At 48.3% G+C, this 22,661-nt stretch overlaps 1 protein-coding gene across 3 annotated transcripts in view; it reads right to left on the bottom strand.

Moving 5' to 3' along the window:
- Positions 1-22,661, bottom strand: part of ANKRD52 (ankyrin repeat domain 52) — a 387,356-nt gene that overhangs the window by 233,422 nt on the left and 131,273 nt on the right. For all 3 annotated transcript variants that reach the window (XM_078686163.1, XM_078686164.1, XM_078686168.1), the window contains exons 14-17: positions 16,739-16,879; positions 12,865-12,942; positions 11,116-11,227; positions 10,556-10,627 (exon numbers count right to left, since the gene is read on the bottom strand). In XM_078686163.1, coding sequence (XP_078542289.1) covers positions 10,556-10,627; positions 11,116-11,227; positions 12,865-12,942; positions 16,739-16,879 — 403 coding nt within the window. The remainder of the gene's footprint in view (positions 1-10,555; positions 10,628-11,115; positions 11,228-12,864; positions 12,943-16,738; positions 16,880-22,661) is intronic.

Here is a 22,661-nt window from a genome sequence, read left to right as displayed (position 1 = left end):
GCCAGGCGATCCCAAATTGTGGATGAAAGAGAACAAGGGGGCCGCTGGAGGTTTCTGAGTGAAGCGGGGGAGTAGGTGATGGGAAGGGCAGCATCTCGGAGCCCTGCGCCCGTCCGCTGCGCGAACGGGGAAAGCACATGATATATGGGGCCGTTCAGGGCGTGGCCACAAGAGAGTGGGCGTGGCTCGGGGAGCGGCTCGCTGATGGCGGCGAGCGAGAGAGGCTGACCCCGCTGCAGCGTCAACCTCGGCTGCACGGGGGAAAACGAGGCAGGGAGAGGTCCCTGCGAGGGTCAGGTAAGTTTTTAATTAAAATAGTAAGGGCACAAAGTAAAGCACAAAAGTCTTAAAAAATCATCTGGGCTTAGACGAGGGCTCCCGCGGAAGGCAGGGGAGGATCCAATGGCGAGCTAGTAGTCAGCTCCTGCTTTTAACCCCAAAGTGGGCGTGGCCACAAGAGAGTGGGCGTAGCTCGGGGAGCGGCTCGCTGATGGCGGCGAGCGAGAGAGGCTGACCCCGCTGCAGCATCAACCTCGGCTGCACGGGGGAAAACGAGGCAGGGAGAGGTCCCTGCGAGGGTCAGGTAAGTTTTTAATTAAAATAGTAAGGGCACAAAGTAAAGCACAAAAGTCTTAAAAAAATCGTCTGGGCTTAGACGAGGGCTCCCGCGGAAGGCAGGGGAGGATCCAATGGCGAGCTAGTAGTCAGCTCCTGCTTTTAACCCCAAAGTGGGTGTGGCCACAAGAGAGTGGGCGTGGCTCGGGGAGCGGCTCGCTGATGGCGGCGAGCGAGAGAGGCTGACCCCGCTGCAGCGTCAACCTCGGCTGCAAGGGGGAAAACGAGGCAGGGAGAGGTCCCTGCGAGGGTCAGGTAAGTTTTTAATTAAAATAGTAAGGGCACAAAGTAAAGCACAAAAGTCTTAAAAAATCGTCTGGGCTTAGACGAGGGCTCCCGCGGAAGGCAGGGGAGGATCCAATGGCGAGCTAGTAGTCAGCTCCTGCTTTTAACCCCAAAGTGGGCGTGGCCACAAGAGAGTGGGCGTAGCTCGGGGAGCGGCTCGCTGATGGCGGCGAGCGAGAGAGGCTGATCCCGCTGCAGCATCAACCTCGGCTGCACGGGGGAAAACGAGGCAGGGAGAGGTCCCTGCGAGGGTCAGGTAAGTTTTTAATTAAAATAGTAAGGGCACAAAGTAAAGCACAAAAGTCTTAAAAAATCGTCTGGGCTTAGACGAGGGCTCCCGCGGAAGGCAGGGGAGGATCCAATGGCGAGCTAGTAGTCAGCTCCTGCTTTTAACCCCAAAGTGGGCGTGGCCACAAGAGAGTGGGCGTGGCTCGGGGAGCGGCTCGCTGATGGCGGCGAGCGAGAGAGGCTGACCCCGCTGCAGCGTCAACCTCGGCTGCACAGGGGTTACCTTTATAAGGTTGGGAGAAGGCTACAAATAGTTGCTTTGTTTTTCGATAGAGTTTAGTCCTGCCAATGTAATAAAGTAGTGCTCTGACGTCTAGTGTGTGAAGAGCTCTCTCTGCCACAGAGTCTGGATTTTGGAAAAACACCGGTAACTCAACTGATTGGTTAAGATGAAAAGCAGAGATGACTTTGGGCAGGAATTTTGGATTTGTTCTGAGAACCACTTTGTTACTATGTATTTGTAAGATTGGTTGTTGTATGGTTAAAGCCTGGATCTCACTTACCCTTCTGAGAGAGGTAATTGCAACAAGGAAAGTTACTTTCCATGTGAGGAACTGAAGTTCACATTTATGTAGAGGTTCAAATGGGGAAGCCTTGAGCCTGGTAAGAACAATGTTTAGATTCCACACTGGAGAGGGTGGCAGTCTGGGAGGAATTATTCTTTTAAGGCCCTCCATAAAGGCTTTAATTGCAGGTACTCTAAATAGTGACAAGTGTGGTCTGTTTTGTAAATAAGCAGCAAGTGCTGCTAGATGTAATCGTATGGATGAATATGCTAGATTACATCTTTGCAAGTGTAGCAAGTAGCAAATGATGTCCTGGATGGCCGCGCCCAGCGGATCAATATGATGGTTATTGGAATAGATGACAAATCTTTTCCATTTTGCTGCATAGCAAGCTCTAGTAGTAGGGCATATGGCTTCTTTATTGATGTTCATACAGTTCGGTGGGAGGTTAAGATAACCGAACTCTAGGACTTCAGGAGCCAGATCGCTAGATTCAGTTGACCTGAATCGGGGTGCCTTATCTCTCTATGGTTCTGCGTTAGCAATGTTGGGGAGAGGCGTAGTTTTTGGTGTGGAACTACTGAGTTCCAGTAGTGTTGTGAACCATGGTTGGCGTGCCCATGTGGGAGCCACCAGGATCATCTTGAGAGACTGTTGTCTGAGCTTGCCTATTACTAGGGGAATCAGTGGGAGTGGAGGAAAAGCTTACACAAATCTGCCTGACCAGTTCATCCCAACTGCATTGTCTTTGGACAACGGGTGTGGAAACCTGGCGGCGAAGTTTGAGCATTTTGCGTTTGTGTGTGTGGCGAAAAGATCTATGTCTGGTTGACCCCCACATTCGGAAAAATGGTTCTTTAAGGTCCTGCCATCTGAGCTCATCCCATAAGCGCTTGGCTTTATGCATAGCTTTTTTTATATTCGTACCTGGCAGTACGGATAATATCCGTTTCCACGCCCCTGATTGCACTACCAAGGGAAATTCTAGCTAGCCTGCATTCTTTCTAATACCACCGTGAAGGTTTCGGGTCAGCTAGTTTCTTGGTTCTAATGGGCTTAATGAAATGGGATCTCGTGCTCATAAAGAAGCTATCATGTGCCTGTGTTACACGCCCCAAATCCCCTCCAGAAGACAGAATTTGCTCAATCTCTAGCGTGGTGCCGTCTACATCATTGATGATATTTCCTAGAGCCTCAGGACTTTCAAATATATATGACCATTTAAGCCGAGGCATGTCGTTGGTGGGAACAACATCCGGGGCATGGGATTCAATCTCCCCCACATGTGGCTGCACAGACTTCCACCAACCTTGAGTAACACACAAGGGGTTATAGTCACTTTCAAGGCGGTCCTTTATCACCATATCATCAATTGTATGCCAGAATGTCATACTACAGAAAATATAGTCAATCCTGCTTTTACTGTACCCATTATTAAACGTGTTGGCCCCAAACCTATCCTGCAGCATCCTTCCATTGAGGGCCCTGCCCACAAACACGCAGCCCTTGCATACCTCAGTCACCCCTCCAGCTGGGTACACTATGCCAGTGGAGTGGGCACAGGCGCATGAGCCCTGTGCCCCTACAGTACCCAGGGCCATTCCTGGGCACTGTAAGTGCAGTGATGCCATTAAGAGTATATGGTGCTGGGAGGTTGGCATTACGAACTCCACAGCACCATAATGGCTACACTGAAGACTGAGAAGTTTGGTATCAAACTTCTCAGCACATTAAACCCACACCGATGCCAGTGTGGGATTTAATGTAAAATGCACTACAGAGGGCATCTTAGAGATGCCCCTTGAAATGTAACCAACTCCCAGTGTCCTGACTGCGTGGCTACCGAGGCTGCCACCACCAGCACTCATGTTTCTGGACCCCTGGCTTGCCGCTCTCGGGGGCTTGAAACTATGCACATCCTGGGACGAGGTGCCAAGCCTCCTCCCCAGGATGGGCAGGGGAAGCTTCAAAGGCATGCCGCCTTTTGTGAGCTTCCCGGGCCAATTGCTGTACTCAGCAACTGGCCCCCACAGGTTGACTCCCACTCTGGCGGGAAGACAGGCGGTAAACGCTAAGTGAGGAAAGGGGGTGTGCCAGCCTCTGCCAACCCCACCCCTCAGGTGGGAGAGGCGAGGTGAAGCATAACTCCGGGCTCCCACCATCTTGAGGACGGGGAGCCCTACCCAATCAGAGATAGGCCCCTGCCCCCCTCCCACCGGAGAGGAGCAGGATATGGGGTGTACTCACCCCAGAACAGGGACCCATTGGTCCCCTCCCTTGCCCTACCTGTAATGCCCCTAAATTTAGGATTTATGGGCACCGTGAACCTTCCTTTCTCAGATCCCGATTCCGAAACAGGAAAGAAGAACAAGAAGAAGTCGTCCTCCCGTGCAGCTGCCAACAAGAGGACGACACCAACTGACTTGGCCCCAGCCCTACAGGCCTGTCGATCCTTGAACCTGCTCCTGCTAAATCCCAGCGTCTCCTGTGGTCAACAACCTCGAAAACCCCAGAGGACCTGGCTGCCTTGCTCATCCAAAGACTGGGACTCCCACGAGAAGTGGTTCTGCGCAAACAAGCAACACTCCTAGTGCCAGCCAGGAACTGCAAATCCAGCACACCCTGCACCCGCCGAGCCCAGCCTGTGTCTGAGTGGACAAAGACCACGAGGACGTCCCCCCGGCAATTGTGACCACGAATCCAGTGTCCAAGGACTCTCCTTGACGCTCCTGACAACGCCTGCAGCCTCACAACAAGGTACCTCTCCAACCGCGACCAGCTGAGGGTAAGATTTCCCGACGTCAAAAGACATCTCTGCACCCGGAGCTACACGCCCCCCTGTGCCCAACTCCTGGGTGTCTACCTATCCTCTAACATCCCAACTTACCTCTCGAAGTGGTGGTCGCACCTGAAGAATCTCCATCCCAGAGCCCGCAGCATTTGTTCAACTTCCAGCTTTCCCACTGAATTACATTGGGTGCCCGAAGGCCCAAAAGCACCCTGCACCCAGCCGCCCGAGTGCCACTGGGAGTGCAGCATCTATCCTACTCTACTTCCCCACTTGCCCTGTATAAGTGACCAGGAGCTCAGCTCCCACAGCCGTGTGGCCTGCCTGCTAGCAGCCACCAACCGAAGGCCCCCTATCCTCCATAGGATAACATTGGGTCTACTCACTCTGCACCCGGCTGCCCCTGTGCCGCTGAGGGTGTAACAACTGTACTTACCTGACCCTGGGGGACCCCTGAGTCTACCCCCAGAACCTTAACTCTGCCAGCCGAGTACTTACCCAAAGACCAATAACTTGATTTTCTCCATAGGGTAACATTGGCTGGGTTTCACTCAGAATTTCTTCTGTCGAGTTTTGCAACTTTGAAATATTCACTAAAAATCGTCCGATCAACGAAAACGAAATTACTCACCTGCTACCAAGAGAGATCCCAGTGCTGTATCTTTGAGCCCAGCACTGAACCTGAAAAGTAATTAGTACTGTAACTTACCGTTAACTTGATTTTCCTCCATAGGATTACATTGCTTCGTTTTCACCAAAATTTCTTCTAAGTGTCGATTTTCAAAACATACAAATATCCCTTAAAAATCACCTGTGTAACAAAAACGATTTCTTTCAACTGTTTACAGGAAATGCACCAGGACTGAATCCAGGTTCAAGCCCTGAGTAACAATAACATTTGTAAAGTGATTTTATTGCATTTACTTAAAACTTTCTATTGAGCTCAATGTTATTTTGTGTTTAACTTGTGTTGTATACTGCAACAACTGTATCTATTGCATTTAAAAGTCTATTGCTATTTGAAAGTATTCAATTGCAACATCTCATTCTGAGAAAGTATTTATGGTACCTACTTGTGAGACTGTTGTCTGAGCTTGCATACTACTAGGGGAATCAGTGGGAGTGGCGGAAAAGCGTACGCAAATCTGACTGACCAGTTCATCCATATTGCACTGTCTTTGGACAACGGGTGTGCAAACCTGGTGGCTAACTTTGGGCATTTTGCATTTGCGTGTGTGGTGAACAGATCTATGTCTGGTTAACCCCACATTTGGAAAAATGGTTGAAGAACTTGAGGATGAAGTTCCCATTTGTGTATGTGCTGTGTCTGCCGACTTAAGAGATCCGCAATCTGATTGTGAACTCCGGGAAGATGTTCTGCCATCAGGTATATGCTTTGTGGAATGGCTCCACTCCAAATGTTTTGTGTGAGCTGGGACAGCTGCAAAGAATGTGTGCCTCCTTGTTTCTGTATGTAATACAAGGCTGTGATGTTGTCCATCCGGACTAGGACAGTGTTGTACTGTAGATGTACTTGGAATGATTTTAATGCTAGAAATATTGCCAGTAATTCTAGGTGATTAATATGGAGCACTTCTTGTTGAGTGGTCCATTTGCCTTGAATTGTATGGTTTAGGAGACGGGCTCCCCAGCTGGTGTTTGATGCGTCTGCTGTTAGCTCTATCTGTGGAACTGGCTCGAGGAGCGGCTGCCCTTTGGACAGGTTATGTGTGTTCCACCACTGCAGAGAGCGATGCGTGCCGCTGTCCATCAACATCAAATCTGTAAGTTGTTCTTGAGCCTGGTTCCACTGACATGCTAGGCGTTACTGTAAGGAGCACATCTGAAGTCTTGCATGAGGTACGATAAAGATGCAAGAGGCCATCATTCCTATGAATTGCACGAAGACCCTTGCTGGGAGGGAGTGCTGTGGTTGAAATTTGGTGATCAGGGCCTGCATACTGGCTATCCTGGCTGGATTGGGATATGCCAGACCTCAGGAGGTGTCTACTGTGGCCCCTAGGTACTGATGCATGTTGGAGGGCTGAAGATTTGACTTGGTGTAGTTTACTGAAAATCCCAAGTAGGGTAGCAGCTGGATGGTTTGATAAGTGTGATGAACACACTGGTTGAATGACTTGGATTTTATTATCCAGATATCGAGATATGGAAAGACATGGATTTGTTGTCTTCTCAAGTGTGCTGCTACCACTGCAAGGCACTTTGTGGACAGTCTGGGTGCGGTGGTCTCCCCGAATGGAAGGACTTCGAACTGATACTGTTGTCCGGCCACTATGAACCGCAGATACTTCCTGTGAGCAGGGTGTATGGGTATGTGAAAGTAGGCATCCTTGAGATCTAGCGTGGCAAGATTCGCCTTGTTGCAGCAGTGGGAGGACCTGTTGGAGAGTGATCATATGAAAAAGATCTGACTGTATATAGAGATTGAGGGGTCTGAGGTCGAGTATTGGCCTTAGTGTCCGGTCCTTTTTGGGGATTAGGAAATACAGTGAGAAAACCCCTGTTCCTTGATGCTGTAAAAGAACTGGTTCTATTGGGTGCTTTTGAAGTAGTGAGAGAACCTCTTGTTTTAAGAGTGTGAGGTGTGCCGTGGACATTGGACGCTGTTTGGGTGGTATGGTGGGCGGAGTTGCTGTAAGTGCCAGGCAGTAACCATACTGGATAATTTGTCTTACCCACTTGTCTGTTGTGATGGAATCCCAGACAGGTAGGAACTGTGAGAGTCTCCCTCAACTGGAGTGGAAAGGTCTGGAGGGAAGTCACTGTTTATTAGTGGGGGAGGCGCGAGTGTTGTTGTTACCTCGGCCTCTCCCTTTGTTTTTTATTTCTCCTGTATCCGCCTCTAAAATATCCTCCGTTGGGAGATGTTTGCTTAGTGTTTTTGTAGGAAGGAGGGGGCGGTCTCTGTTCCAATATTTTTGGATGTTCCTCTATAGAAGGAGCGACGAAAGGACCCATGTGTGGAGGGAGACTGTAATGCTCCCATGGATTTAGCAGTTTCCGTGTTCTTTTTCATCTTCTCTAGTGGTGTCTACAGCCGGTCCAAAAAGTTGTTACTGATTGAAAGGCTGGTTGAGGATAGTTGTTTATACCTCCTGTTTAAAGCCTGAAATGCGTAACCAGGCATGTCGTCTAAGTAGCACACTCGTGTTAATGGACCTAGAGGCTGTGTCTGCTGCATCAAGGGCACACTTGATTGATGCGTTGGTAATAAATTTGCCCTCTTGAATTAAATCATTTGCCTGGGTTTTGTATTGATCAGGTTAATGTTGTAATAGGGTTTTTAGTCGGTCATAGTGAGCCCTATCGTACCTAGCAAGTAATGCTTGGGTGTTAGCTATGCGCCAGTGATAAGCTGCTTGGGCAGCAACTCTCTTGCCAGAGGCATCTAACAACTTAAGATTCCTTATTCGGAGGTGGTGCGTCACCGGAGGTTTGAGAGTTGGAGCGTTTCCTAGCGTTAGTTACCACTAGTGAGTCTAAAAGTAGCTGCCCTTTGATGTAGGTGGGATCATCTGGGGCAGGTTTATATTTTTTGTCAATCCTGGGATTGAGAATTCTAGCTCTTACCGGGTCTCTGAATATGTTGGGGGCATGTTTAATGACCCCTTTTAGCATTGCCAGGATTTGGACAGTTTTGTGTGACTGTTCGAAGAGGTCTACAAGTAAGTTCTCGTCTGAAGGGTCTGAATGCATGTGAACACCATGGTAGACAGCAGCTCTATTTACAAGCTGAGCAAAGCCAATGTTGTCATCTGGTCGAGATGGTTTTGCTGAATATGGCCGGGGATCAGGGAAGTCTGGGGGATCTATTAGGTCAACATCATGAAAAATCGGGAAGCACTCCTTTTTGTAATTTCTTCAAGCTTATCCATCATCTGTATGAGAATGCGTGCGTCCTGGCAAAGTGCCTTGCCCCGGTGGCACTTGAAATTGTGACATTATACAACTATGAGGCATAGGTTTAGCCCCAAACCAGTGCACTGCAAAATTGCGCCAACATGGCTGTTAGGTTCAAATGTTAATCCATCATTTTAATCAATGTTATCAAATTACTCCATTTTGTACTCATTTCTGTTCATTTACTTCAACAATATTCCACATACGGGGATCATGTGACTTTTTTCATGTTTCTCATGTAGAAACTGTGCCCATCCGAGCCTCTTGTTAATACACGACAGATGCCAAGGTTCATTCCAAGCAGTATTTATTATGACCCAATGCATTTCGGGCGGGATACGCCCTTCGTCAGGGGACACTATAAAGTAACAATAAAAACGGAAGTATTACTACATGAGAAACTGGTTTGGGGCTAAACCTATGCCTCATGGATCTATTAGGTCATCATAATCGTTCCAATTGTCCTGTGGTGTGTCTGTGTCATCATCAGGGTCAGTGAAAGGGTCATTGTTGCCTCACCCACCCCCTAAATTATCATCATCATCAACCGGTGGTGGTGGTGAATGAGGGGGGAGTTTTGGAGGCTGTGGAGGAGAGACGGGCTTAGTAGGAAGAACAGGATTAGGAGGAAGGACAGGCTCAGGAGGAAGAACAGGAGAAGAGGGTCTTATAGGTGAAGTGGCATAGTTTCTTTTCTTTACAGGTACTGCAGGAGTGTCTGGTGTGTCCAGCTTCCTCTTGTTGTGTGGAACAAGAGCCACACGTCCTGTTTTGGGGTCTATATGGAGTTTCTTCTGCTTGGGATCGACAGGATCCGGTCGAAAAAGTTCTTCCTCCTCGGTAACCGCTTTCGGTGCAGACTTCTTCGGGTCAGAGCGAGGTTTGGATTTCTGCTCCGAGGCCTTAGGAGGTGGTCTGGGGTCCTTTCGCTTGGCTTTGGAGACGGAAGTCTTTTTCGGTTCCGAAGGCTTTGGATCCAATGGTTTTTCTTTCGGCGTTGAGGTGGTCGGTGCTGACTTGTTTTTGGGAGTAGGTTGCTCTCCTGTCTTCGGTGCCAAAGGTGCCTGCTGGACACTGATATGCGGTTTGCTCAGTCCCGAGCTACCGGAAGGCTTGTCCTTTATCTTCAGAGCCAAGCCAGAGGGTGGGGCTTCTGAAGCTTGTTTTTGGTCACGACGGGCCAGCAGGCGAAGCCTTGACCAGGGCCTTCTTTTTTTCGGGTGGAGTTGGGGTAGGGACAGTTGTATTCACTCACTGACCAGGAGTGATGTGGTCGTCTGAGTCTGAGTCGTCTGCTTCGGAGATGATTTTCAGGTCCTCAGAATCCTCCTCCGGGACATTGGGGTCTTCGTCGAAGATGTCCACTGGTGCCGGAGTTGCTCGCTGCGCTATGATGTGTCGTCGGGCCTGGCGATCAAGGATGGTTTCTTGGATCTAAAAGAGGCGCAGGCCTGGCAATTGTTCTTGTCGTGCTCGGGCGAGAGATACAGGTTACAGACCTTGTGATGTTCACTATGTGGGAATTTCGCTCCACACTGGGGGCATTTTTTGAATGGAGTCCTTTCCATGAGCTATAGGCCCGAAAGGCGCCGATAGGCCCAGCGGTCCGCGACTACGACTGGAATCGAGTAGTTGAGATGCGCGTTGAACATCACGCGATCTAAAACAATACCGTCGAGTTGTAGATAGTTTGTGCGTCAAAAAGGTTTTGGAAAATACGGTACCGAACTGCAAAAGTTACATCCGAACCCGATGGCAGAAACAAACATAAGGATTGAGTTGATGCTCATGCGAACTATCGCCCAAGGGAGGAGTCACCTATCTTGTGACTACAAAAGACTCTTCCAAGACAACAACAAAGTGCAAGCATCCGAGCCCAACACCAGATGGCGATCTATGCATAGTGTACGTCCTGTACAACCTGCAGCTCATATGCCTCGAACATTCAATTCCCTACACAAACAAGAATTTATAGAGGGATAAGAATTATGAGGTACACATTCATTATAGCACCCCGAAATTCTCCCCCTCAACCTACAAAAATAATAAATTACACCTGAAAAATCCTGTCTAAGTATATCAGGGTCATCGAAGATCAAGACGCTGGGATCACTATCATCGACCACTCACAGACAGAGGTGCTCATACTCACAGCTAAGTGCAGTGGGCTGACTGGAATGGTGCTTTCCACATCCTCCAAGCAGTTAAAGGACATTTCCAGGAGCTGGAAGAAGAGATAATGAACACCTTGAGCCCTCCACAAACATCAAACAATGAGGCTCTTAGACTGCATATCATGGTGTTGAAGAAACCGCCAATAGTGGGAGGTGTGGACAAAGGAGCTCCTCTGAAAGTAGGCGCATATTGTGTCTTTATAAATAAACCACAACGGCCCAACTAAAGACAGAAAGAAGTTGCAAGTACACAATTACAATAGCAGAAAGCCTAACAGAGATGTTATCTGAACAGCCAAAATTATGTGAACTTGATGCACCAGAGACATGTAACTATCACTGGAGTACCACTGCATTTCGATTGCTGCTCTACAGATGGGGTGTGTTTAGAACAGTAGTAGATGATGCAAGGTCCAAGACGGAAAATTACTGGCGGGTGTTGGTGTGTACATAGCTGCCCCAGGTCTGGGACTAAAATTACGATGGCAACAGATTCAATTTCAAACACTCTCATGCTCCACAGCCAGGAATAACTCACCAGTTCAAGGTTCTGTCTGTTGCCATAGGCAGCTGCATAGTGTACCGCAGTGTATCCCTGCTTGTCTCGAAGGGAAGGGTCAGCACCATTGTCCAGCAAAAACTCTAAACAACTGCAAATAGAACAAAGTGATATAAGCTGTGCACCAACATATGAGGGAGATCCAGCAGACAATCACGGTTTTCAAACACAACAATGAATATTTTTCCGGGATGCCAAATCTAGTACAAGTGAATTGGGCAATCACTCCAACTAAACACAGATTCACTTTAGAGAAGCCAAGCACCTATACACAGAGGTCTATGGCGCAACTCCCTGCTTTGAAGAAGCTGATCTCACTGAATAACTCCCTAAGGCTGAAAGGGCTATTTTCTCTATCACTCACATTTCTTTTTTTTAGTCCCTCATCGAGTTCCCCTCACTCCTGAAGCTCTAAATCCCACAATTGCGTAATAAGCCCACACACAATGCCGGACAGGCTAGGTGGGAGGAGGAATCGGGGAGGTCATTGAGCGCTAAAGAATGGGGGAAGATATATTCTATAGAGCCGGACACACAGCTAGTAGCAACGTTCTTACCGAAACCCTCACAAAAGTAGACACGTACTAGCATTCTACCCCGATTTGACTGTACAGGGTCAAGCCCACACAGAGCGCGAGCTGTTGGTGGGGATGTGGGCAATGGGGGACACTGACACATATCCTGTGGGAGTGCCCCCAAATCCAACAGTACTGGGCAAAGGTATTCGATGATATTGACAACCACTTAGACACCCAACTGCAGTGCTTCCCTACATACATACTACTAGGTCTTCCAAACCCCTTGACCTACCCTCTGAAATCCAGACGTGGGTGGCAAATAGGCATGGTGCTAGGAGCTGCTACCCAAAACATTCTCAGCCACTGGGGCTCACCACAAACTCCTACACACACTAACTGGCTTCAGAGGCTCTGGCATATCCTGGATATGGAAAAGATCACAATGATCCAGTCTGGGAGGAGGGAGGCATTTGGGGATCTGTGGCGCCCGTATGTGTCCCTGCTTTCACAAGAGGTCAGGGAAATGACGTGCCGTAGATACCACGGACTACTACGTCTGCCGGAGACCAATCAACCGCCACTAACCTCAAATCACTGAGCAAATTCACCGACTGAACATTTCAAGAGTCCCGATGTTGGGGTGCGTGAGGGAGATGGGGGGAGGTGGTACTGCGGGGAGGAGGGTTTAATTGCCAGCAAAACATTAGCAACAATATATGTCAGGCCCTCTGGGCTGAATGCCTATTGAAAACAGTGAAACTTGCTGTTGGTATGGTTTGTTTTTTTGAAATGCTAATAAGATCTGAACCATAAATCCCACAACAGAACAGGAGCATCTGGTTGCTATATTTTCCTGTTAAAAAAAATAGGACCCTTGTGTATGAAAGCTATGCACGTGCTTCATACTCCAACCAGGCAGTAATTCCTTTCGACTTTGGGGAATGTCTTTTTTTAGCAATTAATCTGTACCACCAATTTGGTATGCTTCAAACTTTAGCTAGAACAAACTGTACCGTAAAGGAGCTTTCTGTTCAGCCTTACCCACTGCTGCGGGACCTCAATCTCAAGCATGTACCCAAAAAAAGAGTTATTCACTGATGTTTACACAGGTATGACAAAGGCAACAGTAGGATTGGGGGGATTTAAGGTGCATATTTTCCTAATAACATTACGTATACATGGACAACTCAGTTCGCACACAAGCACTCACAAAAAGGCCTCCTTCTGCCGAGATTCCTTTAGCATCTCTTCGTCTGACTCGTGGCCATTTGCTGACTGGACCTCGGCTCTGGAAAGTAAAAGATCTTATTAGAAATAAAAGTAAGGAGTAGAGTGTGAGAGAACGCACCTCGATGCAGGCTCACATAGGACGCACTGCTCTCAACTGCACAAAGTTATTGATCCCTGCACGTGTCCATCAGGCCAGTCAAGAAAATAAGTGCACTGACTCATCAACACCCAAACAGTCCTTCCGCACAACAATTAGAAAGAATCTTCGCGCAACAAGTTTAGATCCTTGTGTCTTTACTCACCACTAGACAATTCTTGGTTGAAGAAGTATGTTTATTTATTTATTCAAAGTTTTATATAGCGCGAACAAGATCTTTACAGATATCAGAGCGCTTCACAGAGACAGGGGTAGGGGCAACAGGACTGAACAGAAATAATGGGAGCAGTATAATAGATACAAACATAATAGGATAACAGTAATGTACAGAAAACATACCGATCTACAATCAGGTAACAAGTAATATAAGACGGCGCAGGTCATTGATCCCGCTACAATAGAGTTCAGGTAAACTTTGGATGTAGGGATGGCCTATACCAATTTCTTAGGATAGAGAGAACATGGGGTGGGGGCATCGGGAGGGTGATTCAACAAACTAAAGTGTATCATATATTGGTCGGTAGTAGGAGAGTAGCATAATAGTGTCACAATCAAGTAAGAATATAGTGCCAAGAGACAAACAGGTGATCAATAACACAAAGCGATGCAGAGTCTCTGATCCAACACCTATAAAGTTCAGGAGATCTTGGCCAGAAGGATGGTTTTCACCTTTTTCTTGAAGAATGCAGTGGAGGAGATAACCCTGGTTTCAGGAGGGAGTGCATTCCAGATCCTGGGTGCCATTCCTGAGAAGGAGCGCTTGTATGCTTTTTCCTTCCGGAATCTATGAGGTTTCAGGAGTAGATTTTTTGTACTTCTATTGGATCTCGAACCTCCTGATATAGCCAACTTTTGAGCGAGGTAGTTGGGTGCCTTGTGGTGCACGGCCGAGTGTGTCATAACGGCAATTTTTAGCTGTATTCTGGCTTCAAAAGGCAGCTATTTTTGAGATTTTAATTCTGGGGATATATGCGAATGTTTTCTTGAGCCAGTAATGAGTCTCGCGGCAGCGTTCAGGGAGGCTCTTAGGGGTGCTGTTGTGGATACCGGGAGTCCGCTGAGGGCCACAATTCCATAGTCTATGCGAGGGATGACTAAAGCTTGTACAGCAGTTTGGAAGTCCTTGGCTGGGAGGAAGGGTTTAAGTTTCCTCAGTGTGTTGATTTGGAAATTAGCTCCTTTTGTTGCTTTGCTAACGTGCTGTTGCATGTTGAGCTTGGCGTCGAGTGTGATGCCTAGGGATTTCGCAGAATCCACGATGGTAGGTTGGACATTGAGTGCTGTTAGGTTATTGAGCCAGGTTTGGGTGGTGGTAATTTTCGCCGGAGGTGAGATGAGTAGGAACTCAGTTTTCAGAGCATTTAGTTTGAGGTGATTATCGGCCAACCAAGATTGAATGTTACTAAGTGTGGAATTCAGAAGTTTGATATCTTCCGGGGATCGTAGCTTTAGGTAAAGTTGTGTGTCATCGGCATACATATGGAATTGAACATTGGATGCTTGGAGCAAGGTGGCAAGCGGTTCCATGACGAGGTTGAACAGTGTGGGGGAGAGGGAAGATCCTTGTGGAACACCTAGATCTGCTGGCACAGGTGTAGATAGCACATTGTCGATCTTGAACTTCTGAGACCGGTTATGAAGGAAGGAAGTAAACCATTTGAGAACAGTTCCCGATAGACCCATTCTAGTGCTTAGCAGCTCCAGTAAGTTCTCGTGTTTGACCGTGTCAAATGCTGAAGAGAGGTCAAGAAGGATGAGGAGGCAGGACTCATTGCGGTCAAGGATTTGGAGGGCGTCATCAATTATGTGCGTCATAGCCGTTTCCGTGCTATGTTTCGCTCGGAAGCCTGATTGATGAGGGTTGAGGAGGTCAAATTGGTCAATGTGTTTTGTTAGTTGGAGTTGGACACATTTTTCCAGCAGTTTGGCTAGGGTGGGGATATTGGTGATAGGGCGGTAATTGTTCAGGTCAGACGGGTCAGCTGTAGGTTTCTTGGCTATGGGTGTGACTTGCCCCACCTTGAGGGAGTCTGGGATGAGACCTTGTTGAAGGGAGCTGTTGATGATTTTGGTCCAAAGTGGGAGGAGCAGGGGGATGAAGTCTTTTACAGCATTAGCAGGTAGGCGGTCTATGAGGTGATTAGAGGGCTTCAAGGTGCAGAGCAGTTTGTGTATTGCTTCTTCCGAGTAGGTGTCGAAGGACAACCATGATGCATTATTTTTAGGTTGAGTGTTCGACATTCTGGTGTGGCTGGGGAATCGGTTTACATCCATGATGAGGTCATTTCTTATGTTGTCGGTCTTTAGCCTAAAGAAAGCAGAGAAGGCTTCACAGTGTGGGGTGTCGCTTGTTGTGCTGTTTGATTGTAAGGGTTGTGTCTTTGTTTGAATTTTGATAAGTTCGAACAGCTTTTTTGGCCTGTTTTTTGCTTGGTCCAGCTGGCGGCTAAAGAAGTCAGACTTTGCGCGCTTTATTTTCCTAAAGTAGGCATTTCTCTTGTTCTTAAGCGTTTTGAGATGCAGTGATGAGGGGTCAGATCTCCAGGTGCGCTCGGCCATTCGCATAGCACGCCTGTCATCATTGAGTCTGCCGTCATACCAAGGGTTAGAGATCTTGGTGGAGACTCTCTTCAGTTGCAATGCGGCGACTTCGTTGACTATTGAAGTCATAGAGTCAAGGTAGTGATCGGTCAGTGATTGAACATCCGAGGCACCTGAAGGGGGAAGTAGGAGACTGCCGATGTGGGGAGGCAGGGTATTGGGGTTAAGATTCTTCATGTCCCTTTTCCAGGTCTTGGATTTGGTAGGTTGAGCCGGGTTAAGTTTAACTTTTTCGTTGATAAAGAAGGTGATAATGTGGTGGCCTGACCAGTCACAGGATTGGATCGCCTCCAGTTGGGTAGAGTCCTCTTTGGCGATGATGAGATCGAGTATCGAGCCTTTGTCGTGTGTTGGTCTATCGCATATTTGGGTGAGGTCAAGCGCATTAAGGAAAGTTTTGAGACTATTCACCACTGCGTCTTTCTGATCGTTCCAGTGGAGATTAAAGTCACCCAGGTAGACTTGGGTGGTCTGCCGACCGGCATTGGATGTGATCGTGTCCATGAGTTGTTGAGTGAATGTGAGGTTGTCACCAGGCGGGTGATAGATGAGATGTAAAGCACAAACTTGTTTGCCCTCGCTGGTGATATCGAGGCAGAGGAGTTCACAGGAAGTAAGGGAGGGGGAGGTGGCTTTAGTAACGGAGAGGTTGCTCCTAAAAATGCATGCAATTCCCCCGCCCGTCTTGACAGGCCTGTCCAGTCTAATGATGTGATAATTGGGGGGGACTAGTATGTCCATTATCGGTGTAGAGGCTTCAGTAAGCCACGTTTCAGTCAGAATGGCTAGGTCCAGATCCATTGTTGTGACGAGATCAGCGATGTTGCATTAAGCTTTCCTGCTTGTCAACATGCTAAGATGATGTACTGTGTAAAGGCTTAAATAATAACACTCAAATCAGCACTAGTCTAGTTTCATCTATTGTCCTGAAGGGACGGGAGGTGCTTTCATGATTAAGGAGATACTTTAATTCTTAAAGGATTATTCAAGAAACTGAAAGCCCACAGAAACAGGGAAACCAGTATCTCTTGTTGGTTTGTTAGCAACACATACACTTAGCATTACAAACCGTGAATACAATACCTAAACCTCTTACCTTCTGTAGGTGTCGGATGCAGCAGAGTAGTGTAATGGCGAACAGCCTTTACCGTCCACCTCATTAATACTGGCTCCGGCAGTGACCAGGGTCACTGTACATTGGTAGCTCCCGTTGGCAGCTGCGTAGTGCAAAGGAGTCCTGCAGGGAGGGACAGGAGTGCCCAACACATTAAACTCACATCAAATGGCAACACCTGCAGCAAAAAGGGATCCCTGGCACAGTACTGCACGGACCCCCTTCATTAAAGCCTAACCTCAAGGGCCCACCGTCAGAAGATTACACAGAAACTTCATCATCAAAGCCTGCCATAGGATAATAAGGGGCATTACTCATCAAAGCTACAGCTGAAAGGGCTGACTCTGGATTGCATGTGATCTTCATCAAAGCCAAACTAAAAGGACTACTAATCCAGAGTACGATTATGTTGGAACTTCTTCATTAAAGCTTGAGTTCAAAAGGAGCAACTATCACCTAGGATTACATGACAATCTTCAAGTTCCGATTTAAAGAGGCCCACTGCCAAAAGTGAACTTGTGATCTCCTTCATCAAAGCAACACCTAAAAGGGTCATTTATCAAAGGAGAACCGTGTGAAATCCTGTGTTTATTGGCTTTACTATTGCAAGATAAAATGGGGGATGTTATGTTATGTTATGTTATTTGAATCTTGTATAGCGCACGGCTACTCAGAGTGTCCCGGCGCTTTATTGTAACTGAAATCACAACATAACAAGGAAAAACAGAACAGAAGAGATAAACAGAGAGCCTAACTATAAAGTGAAACTGCTACCTACAGGGTGAAGAGCCACGTTTAAAGGCCCTTCCTGAACGCCAGTAAATTAGAGGTACTACGCAGTGCCACTGGCAAGGTGTTCCACAACTGCGGAGCCAGCAGACTGAAAGACCGACCTCCAATGCGTGCCCTTTTTATCCGAGGGACCACGGCAAGACACAGAGACCCGGACCTCAGAGACCTTGCCGGATGATAGAAGGAAAGCCTTCTCTGAAGGTATTTAGCTCCAGAAGCATGTAAAGCCTTGTGAGCCAAGGTCAACGCCTTGAACATTATCCGCTTCCGGATCGGGAGCCAGTGGAGTGACTGCAGTAGGCCCGAAACCCTAGCACGGCCAGATAATCCATAAATGGCCTGTGCAGCTGAGTTCTGGACCACCTGCATCCTTTGAAGCAGATACTCTGGCAGGCCCAGATAGAGAATGTTAGAGTAATCCATTCTCGGCCCAATTAAGGCCTGGACCGTTATTTTCCTGTGCTCCTCCGATAGTATAGGCAGGAACTTACGGAGCATCCGAAGAAGCCCGAAACAAGTGCCAACCAGCCCTAGAATCTGGGGGTGCAGAGTTAGACCGTCGTCTATCTTAATTCCCAGGTTCTTGGCTATCCGGGAGGAGGCTGCAGGAGGGAACATGTTCACAGGCCACCATCTTTGCCAGTCAGGATCTGTTTTGCAGCCAAAAAAGAGTACCTCCGATTTATCCGGGTTGCACTTGAGGCTGTTTAGATGGAACCAGTTAAAAACAGCCCCAAGGCAACCCTGGATACTCTCTCCATCGAAATCCGCTCCCTTCTGGCAGGTGAAAAGGAGCTGAGTGTCATCGGCGTAGGAAACGATCTGGGCCCCGAAAGACTCCGCCAGAGCCGCCAGGGGGGTCATAAAGATGTTAAAAATAGTCGGGCTCAACACTGAGCCCTGAGGGACTCCGACCCCTAATGACGGCATCACGGCGGAGCTAGTGGAGGCCCAGACCGTTTGTTGCCGGCCGGCCAGGAAAGATTGAAACCAGCCGAGTACCGTCCCCCGCAGACCGATCTCAAAAAGTCTAGCGAGGAGACCCTCATGGGGGACGGTGTCGAAAGCCGCCGATAGATCTAACATCACAAGCATCGCTTTACCACCTGAATCCAGCACCTCCTTAACAGCCTCCGCGACTTCCAGGAGAGCTGTCTCGGTACTAAGATTGGTGCGGAAGCCGGATTGGGAGGGGTGCAACAGGTCATGATATTCCAGATAATCAGAGAGCACCCTGTGCACGTGCTTCTCAAGGATCTTGGCGCAGGCAGAAGCGAAATGGGCCTGTAATTGGCCAACACCTCCGGATCCAGTCCGGGCTTTTTAAGTAAAGGGATAATCATCGCCTGCTTCCAGATCTCAGGAAGCACCCCTTCTCCAAGAGAGCGATTCAAAATAGGATTCACGATGGGATTGATGACTTCAGCCATTTTTGCCAGAAATTTGGCCGGACATACGTCGAGAGGTGAACCTGACTTTAGGCCGGCCATCAATTCCTGCGATGACGTTGCAGAAAGTGGAGTAAAATCAGCCAGAACCGGGCCTACGCTGGCAGGAATGGCAGAAGCATCCTCCGGGTAACCAGATACTTCCGGTCCCTTCGGAGGGAAAGAGTCCTGGATCAGCTTGATCTTGGAGGTGAAAAAGTTAGCCAAGGCGCTTATCCACGCCTCCGTAGGGGGTGTCTGGGTCTCAGAGGCTCGAGGAGCCATAAATTCCCTAACAATGGCAAATACCTCCTTGCAGGAATTGGAAGCGGTTTCAATTCTCCTGGCAAAATAACTTCTTTTCTCAGTGAGAATATCACGATGATAAATTTTAACCGAGGCTCTGTAGGCAAGTTTAGCAGCGGGATCATATTGCAGACGCCACGCTCTTTCGGCGACCTTGCACTGCCTTCGTGATGCCAGCAGCGCTTCCGTGAACCAGGGTGCAGACACCCGTTTTACAGCGTCGCGAAGGGGCTTCATCGGGGCCAGATCGTCGAGCCTCTCCGTGAGCCACACATGCAACTTCTCCAGGTCCCTATGCAGGTCCCCTGTCAGAGGGCAGGGGTGATCCCGACATGCCTGCGCCAACAGTTCCGGCGTTACCCGATAGAAAGCCCTCGATCCTTTACAGGGCTGCCGAGCAAACGCACTAGAAGGCTTACTTAATTCCAGCACATAGTACTTAACTAGCCTGTGGTCCGACCATAAAACCTGTAGCGGTACTGACATCTCAATAGAGATCGTCGAAAAGACCAGATCCAGGATATGGCCCTTTTCATGCGTTGGGCCACAAGAATATGGAGAGAGGCCAAGGGGGGCCGTCACATCCATCATTTTGACCGCATCTACGCCCATTTCATCATCCATATGGATATTAAAATCTCCAGCCAGTATACCATGCTCAGATCGAAGCACCAGTGTTGAAATTATCGCCTGAAGCTCTTCAAAAAAGGTGCCCGTCGGCCCAGGGGGCCTATAGACAAGAAACCCCTTGAAGGATTGATGCGGTGATAATACTATGGAGAAAGCGAGGGATTCACACCCCTTGATGCCCTCCGTAGGGATAATGGTGCAGGTGGCACGTTTTTTAACCAAAAGTGCTACACCCCCCCCCCTCGCCCTTTCAGCCTATCTTGCCTAAAGATATTGTAGTCAGAGGGGATGGCTGCCGCGATATCGGGGTTAGAGAGTTCTCCCAACATCAAGCACAATGGCTTTTCTGTTGCCAGGAGATCATAAATCTCCAGGGCATGCCGGCTGAGAGACCTAGTATTTAGGAGCATACACAGATGCTTCACGCGATGTGCCTCCCTAGCTGGCACGTGAGAGCACCTTTTCTGGGGCAGCCAGCCGCAATCAGGACACCGATTTTTTCCCTTATAGCGAGCTGGAAACACCTTACGACAGGAGCCCCCCGTCCTCTGTAAGGACCGTAGCTCCAGCGCCGAATACTGGATCTACTTTGTCAACCTAAAAGGGTTAACTGCCAAAGCATTATATGTGATCTTCTTCAAAGTCAAAACTCGAAGGATGCTTTGTCAAAGGAGGTCCTATACAATCATTTGACAAAGCCCAAATTAGAAGGGCCTCTACCACAGCTTCACTTGGGATCTGCTTCATCAAAGCCTAACCTAAAAGGGCTACTGCCACAGGATATAATGGGGTTTCCTTCGCCAACGCATACCTTATAAGTGTCCACAGTCACAGTATTACATGGGTCTCCTTTGTCAAAGCACACGTTAAAAGGGTTTGCTCTCAAAGGATTATCTGGGACCTCCTTCATCACAGCCCAATCTAAACAACACCACTAGAGGATTAAACACACTATTTTTCTCAAATGTAGACTCATTAGCCCTGTGTGTTTCAGGCATAAACGTGGTCACTGTCTTTACGCAGTAAGATCTTTAAAAGGCAAATATAACACAAACAGCACACAATATGAATGTTACTATTGATGCTTTTCAAATCAATGTGACAGCCTTCACCTAAAAAGACAGGCCTTCCTCCTCCCTTAAACTTTCACTTACACCTGGCATTATTTATTTATTTCACTTCAAGTTTAGGCTAAACTGGTTGTTTTTAACATTACAACGAGCTGAATTCTGCAACAGAAACACCAATTAATAGCTTTGCCCACATTAGTGTGCAGCATCACTGACAGATAGTTGGAGTACATCTTAGTGTAGAATATGAAAACACTGTCAGAGTCTCTGAGGGATTGTTGCTCACCGTAACATCATTTTTCAGAACAGCCCTTATTGAGGTAGTAGCTCTTTCTGGTTTTGTCCTATGAGCCAGAAGGATGCCGGACATTTCTCCCACATCAAAGATGTCAGTATTTGTTTTAGGTATAGTAGTGAGTAGGCAATTCTGGTTGTGTGTAATGCCTTCATAAGGCCCTTTGTTTGACCAAGCTTTGTTAGTGTTGAAAATGAATATGCTACTTACCAGTATGCATCTGTTCTTGGCATGTAGGGCTGCTGACATTCATATCTATAGCATAGATCGCCGCCTAGTGTTGGGTCCGGATGATTGCACATTGTTGTCCTGGAAGAGTCTTCGAAGTATCACGAGATAGGTGGTTCCTCCCCTGGACTACAGTGCGCATGGGCATCGACTCCATCCCCAGATTGTTTTTAGCCATTGTGGCGAAGATGGAGTGCAACTGTGTGAGCGATGGCCATGCTAAGAGTAAGTGTAAATTCTGCAGCCGCTACAGGCGCCGGGGAGGAGGGCGGGCGATATGAATGTCAGCAGCCCTACATGCCAAGAACAGATGCATACTGGTAAGTAGCATATTCAGTTCGAGGCATGTGGGCTGCTGAATTCATATCTATAGCATAGAATAAATAGCAGTTCCTCCATTAACGGCGGCCGCCTGTGCCAGCTGCAGACGTTTGAAAAAGTGTCCTAAGAACAGCCTGCCCTACAGCTGCTTGGAGTGCACATCTACACAGTAGTGTTTAGTAAATGTGTGTGGTGTAGATCATGTGGCTGCTCTACAAATGTCTTCCAAAGGGATATTACCAAGGAAAGCCATGGAGGCCCCCAGCTTACGGGTGGAGTGGGCTCTGGGGGGGACCGTTAAAGTGCGCTTAGCCTTGTGATAGCAAATCTGAATACACTTAACGATCCACCTGGCTATACCTGCTTTGGAAATGGGGTTGCCCTTGTGCTGGGCTGAAAAGGCAACAAATAGTTGTTGTGTCTTCCTAAATTCTTTGGTCCTATCGATGTAATACATCAAGGCTCGTTTGACATCAAGAGTGTGGAGCAGGGGAGGAGCCAAGCTCGCGTCCGCGATGGCCGCGTTTTAGCTCGGCTCCGTTCGCTTTCCTGCCTGGAACGTCTATCCTGTGTCTTATCCTGCCCCGGGAAGTATTCTTTGGTAGACTATGGAACTAAGACATTTCGCTGGCACTTACCGTCTGCTCCGTCTGTTCCTCGATGCCGCGGATCCTGAGCTGCGCCCTTGTTCGCTTCGGGGCTTCCGGAGCGGGCGGGCCTGAAACTCCTCGGCGGCGCCCGGGTGGGGCGGAGCGCTGTGGCCGGCCCTTGGTAGCGGTGTGGGCTCGGTCGGAGAGGCCGATGTGCAATTAGACCGGTTACGGCTCTCCGGGCCT

The sequence above is a fragment of the Lissotriton helveticus genome, chromosome 1_1 (genome assembly GCF_964261635.1).
Source record: "Lissotriton helveticus chromosome 1_1, aLisHel1.1, whole genome shotgun sequence".
Taxonomy (NCBI): Eukaryota; Metazoa; Chordata; class Amphibia; order Caudata; family Salamandridae; genus Lissotriton; species Lissotriton helveticus.
The sequence above is the reverse complement of the archived record's forward strand: the minus strand, read 5'-3'. Positions and strand labels throughout refer to the sequence as shown.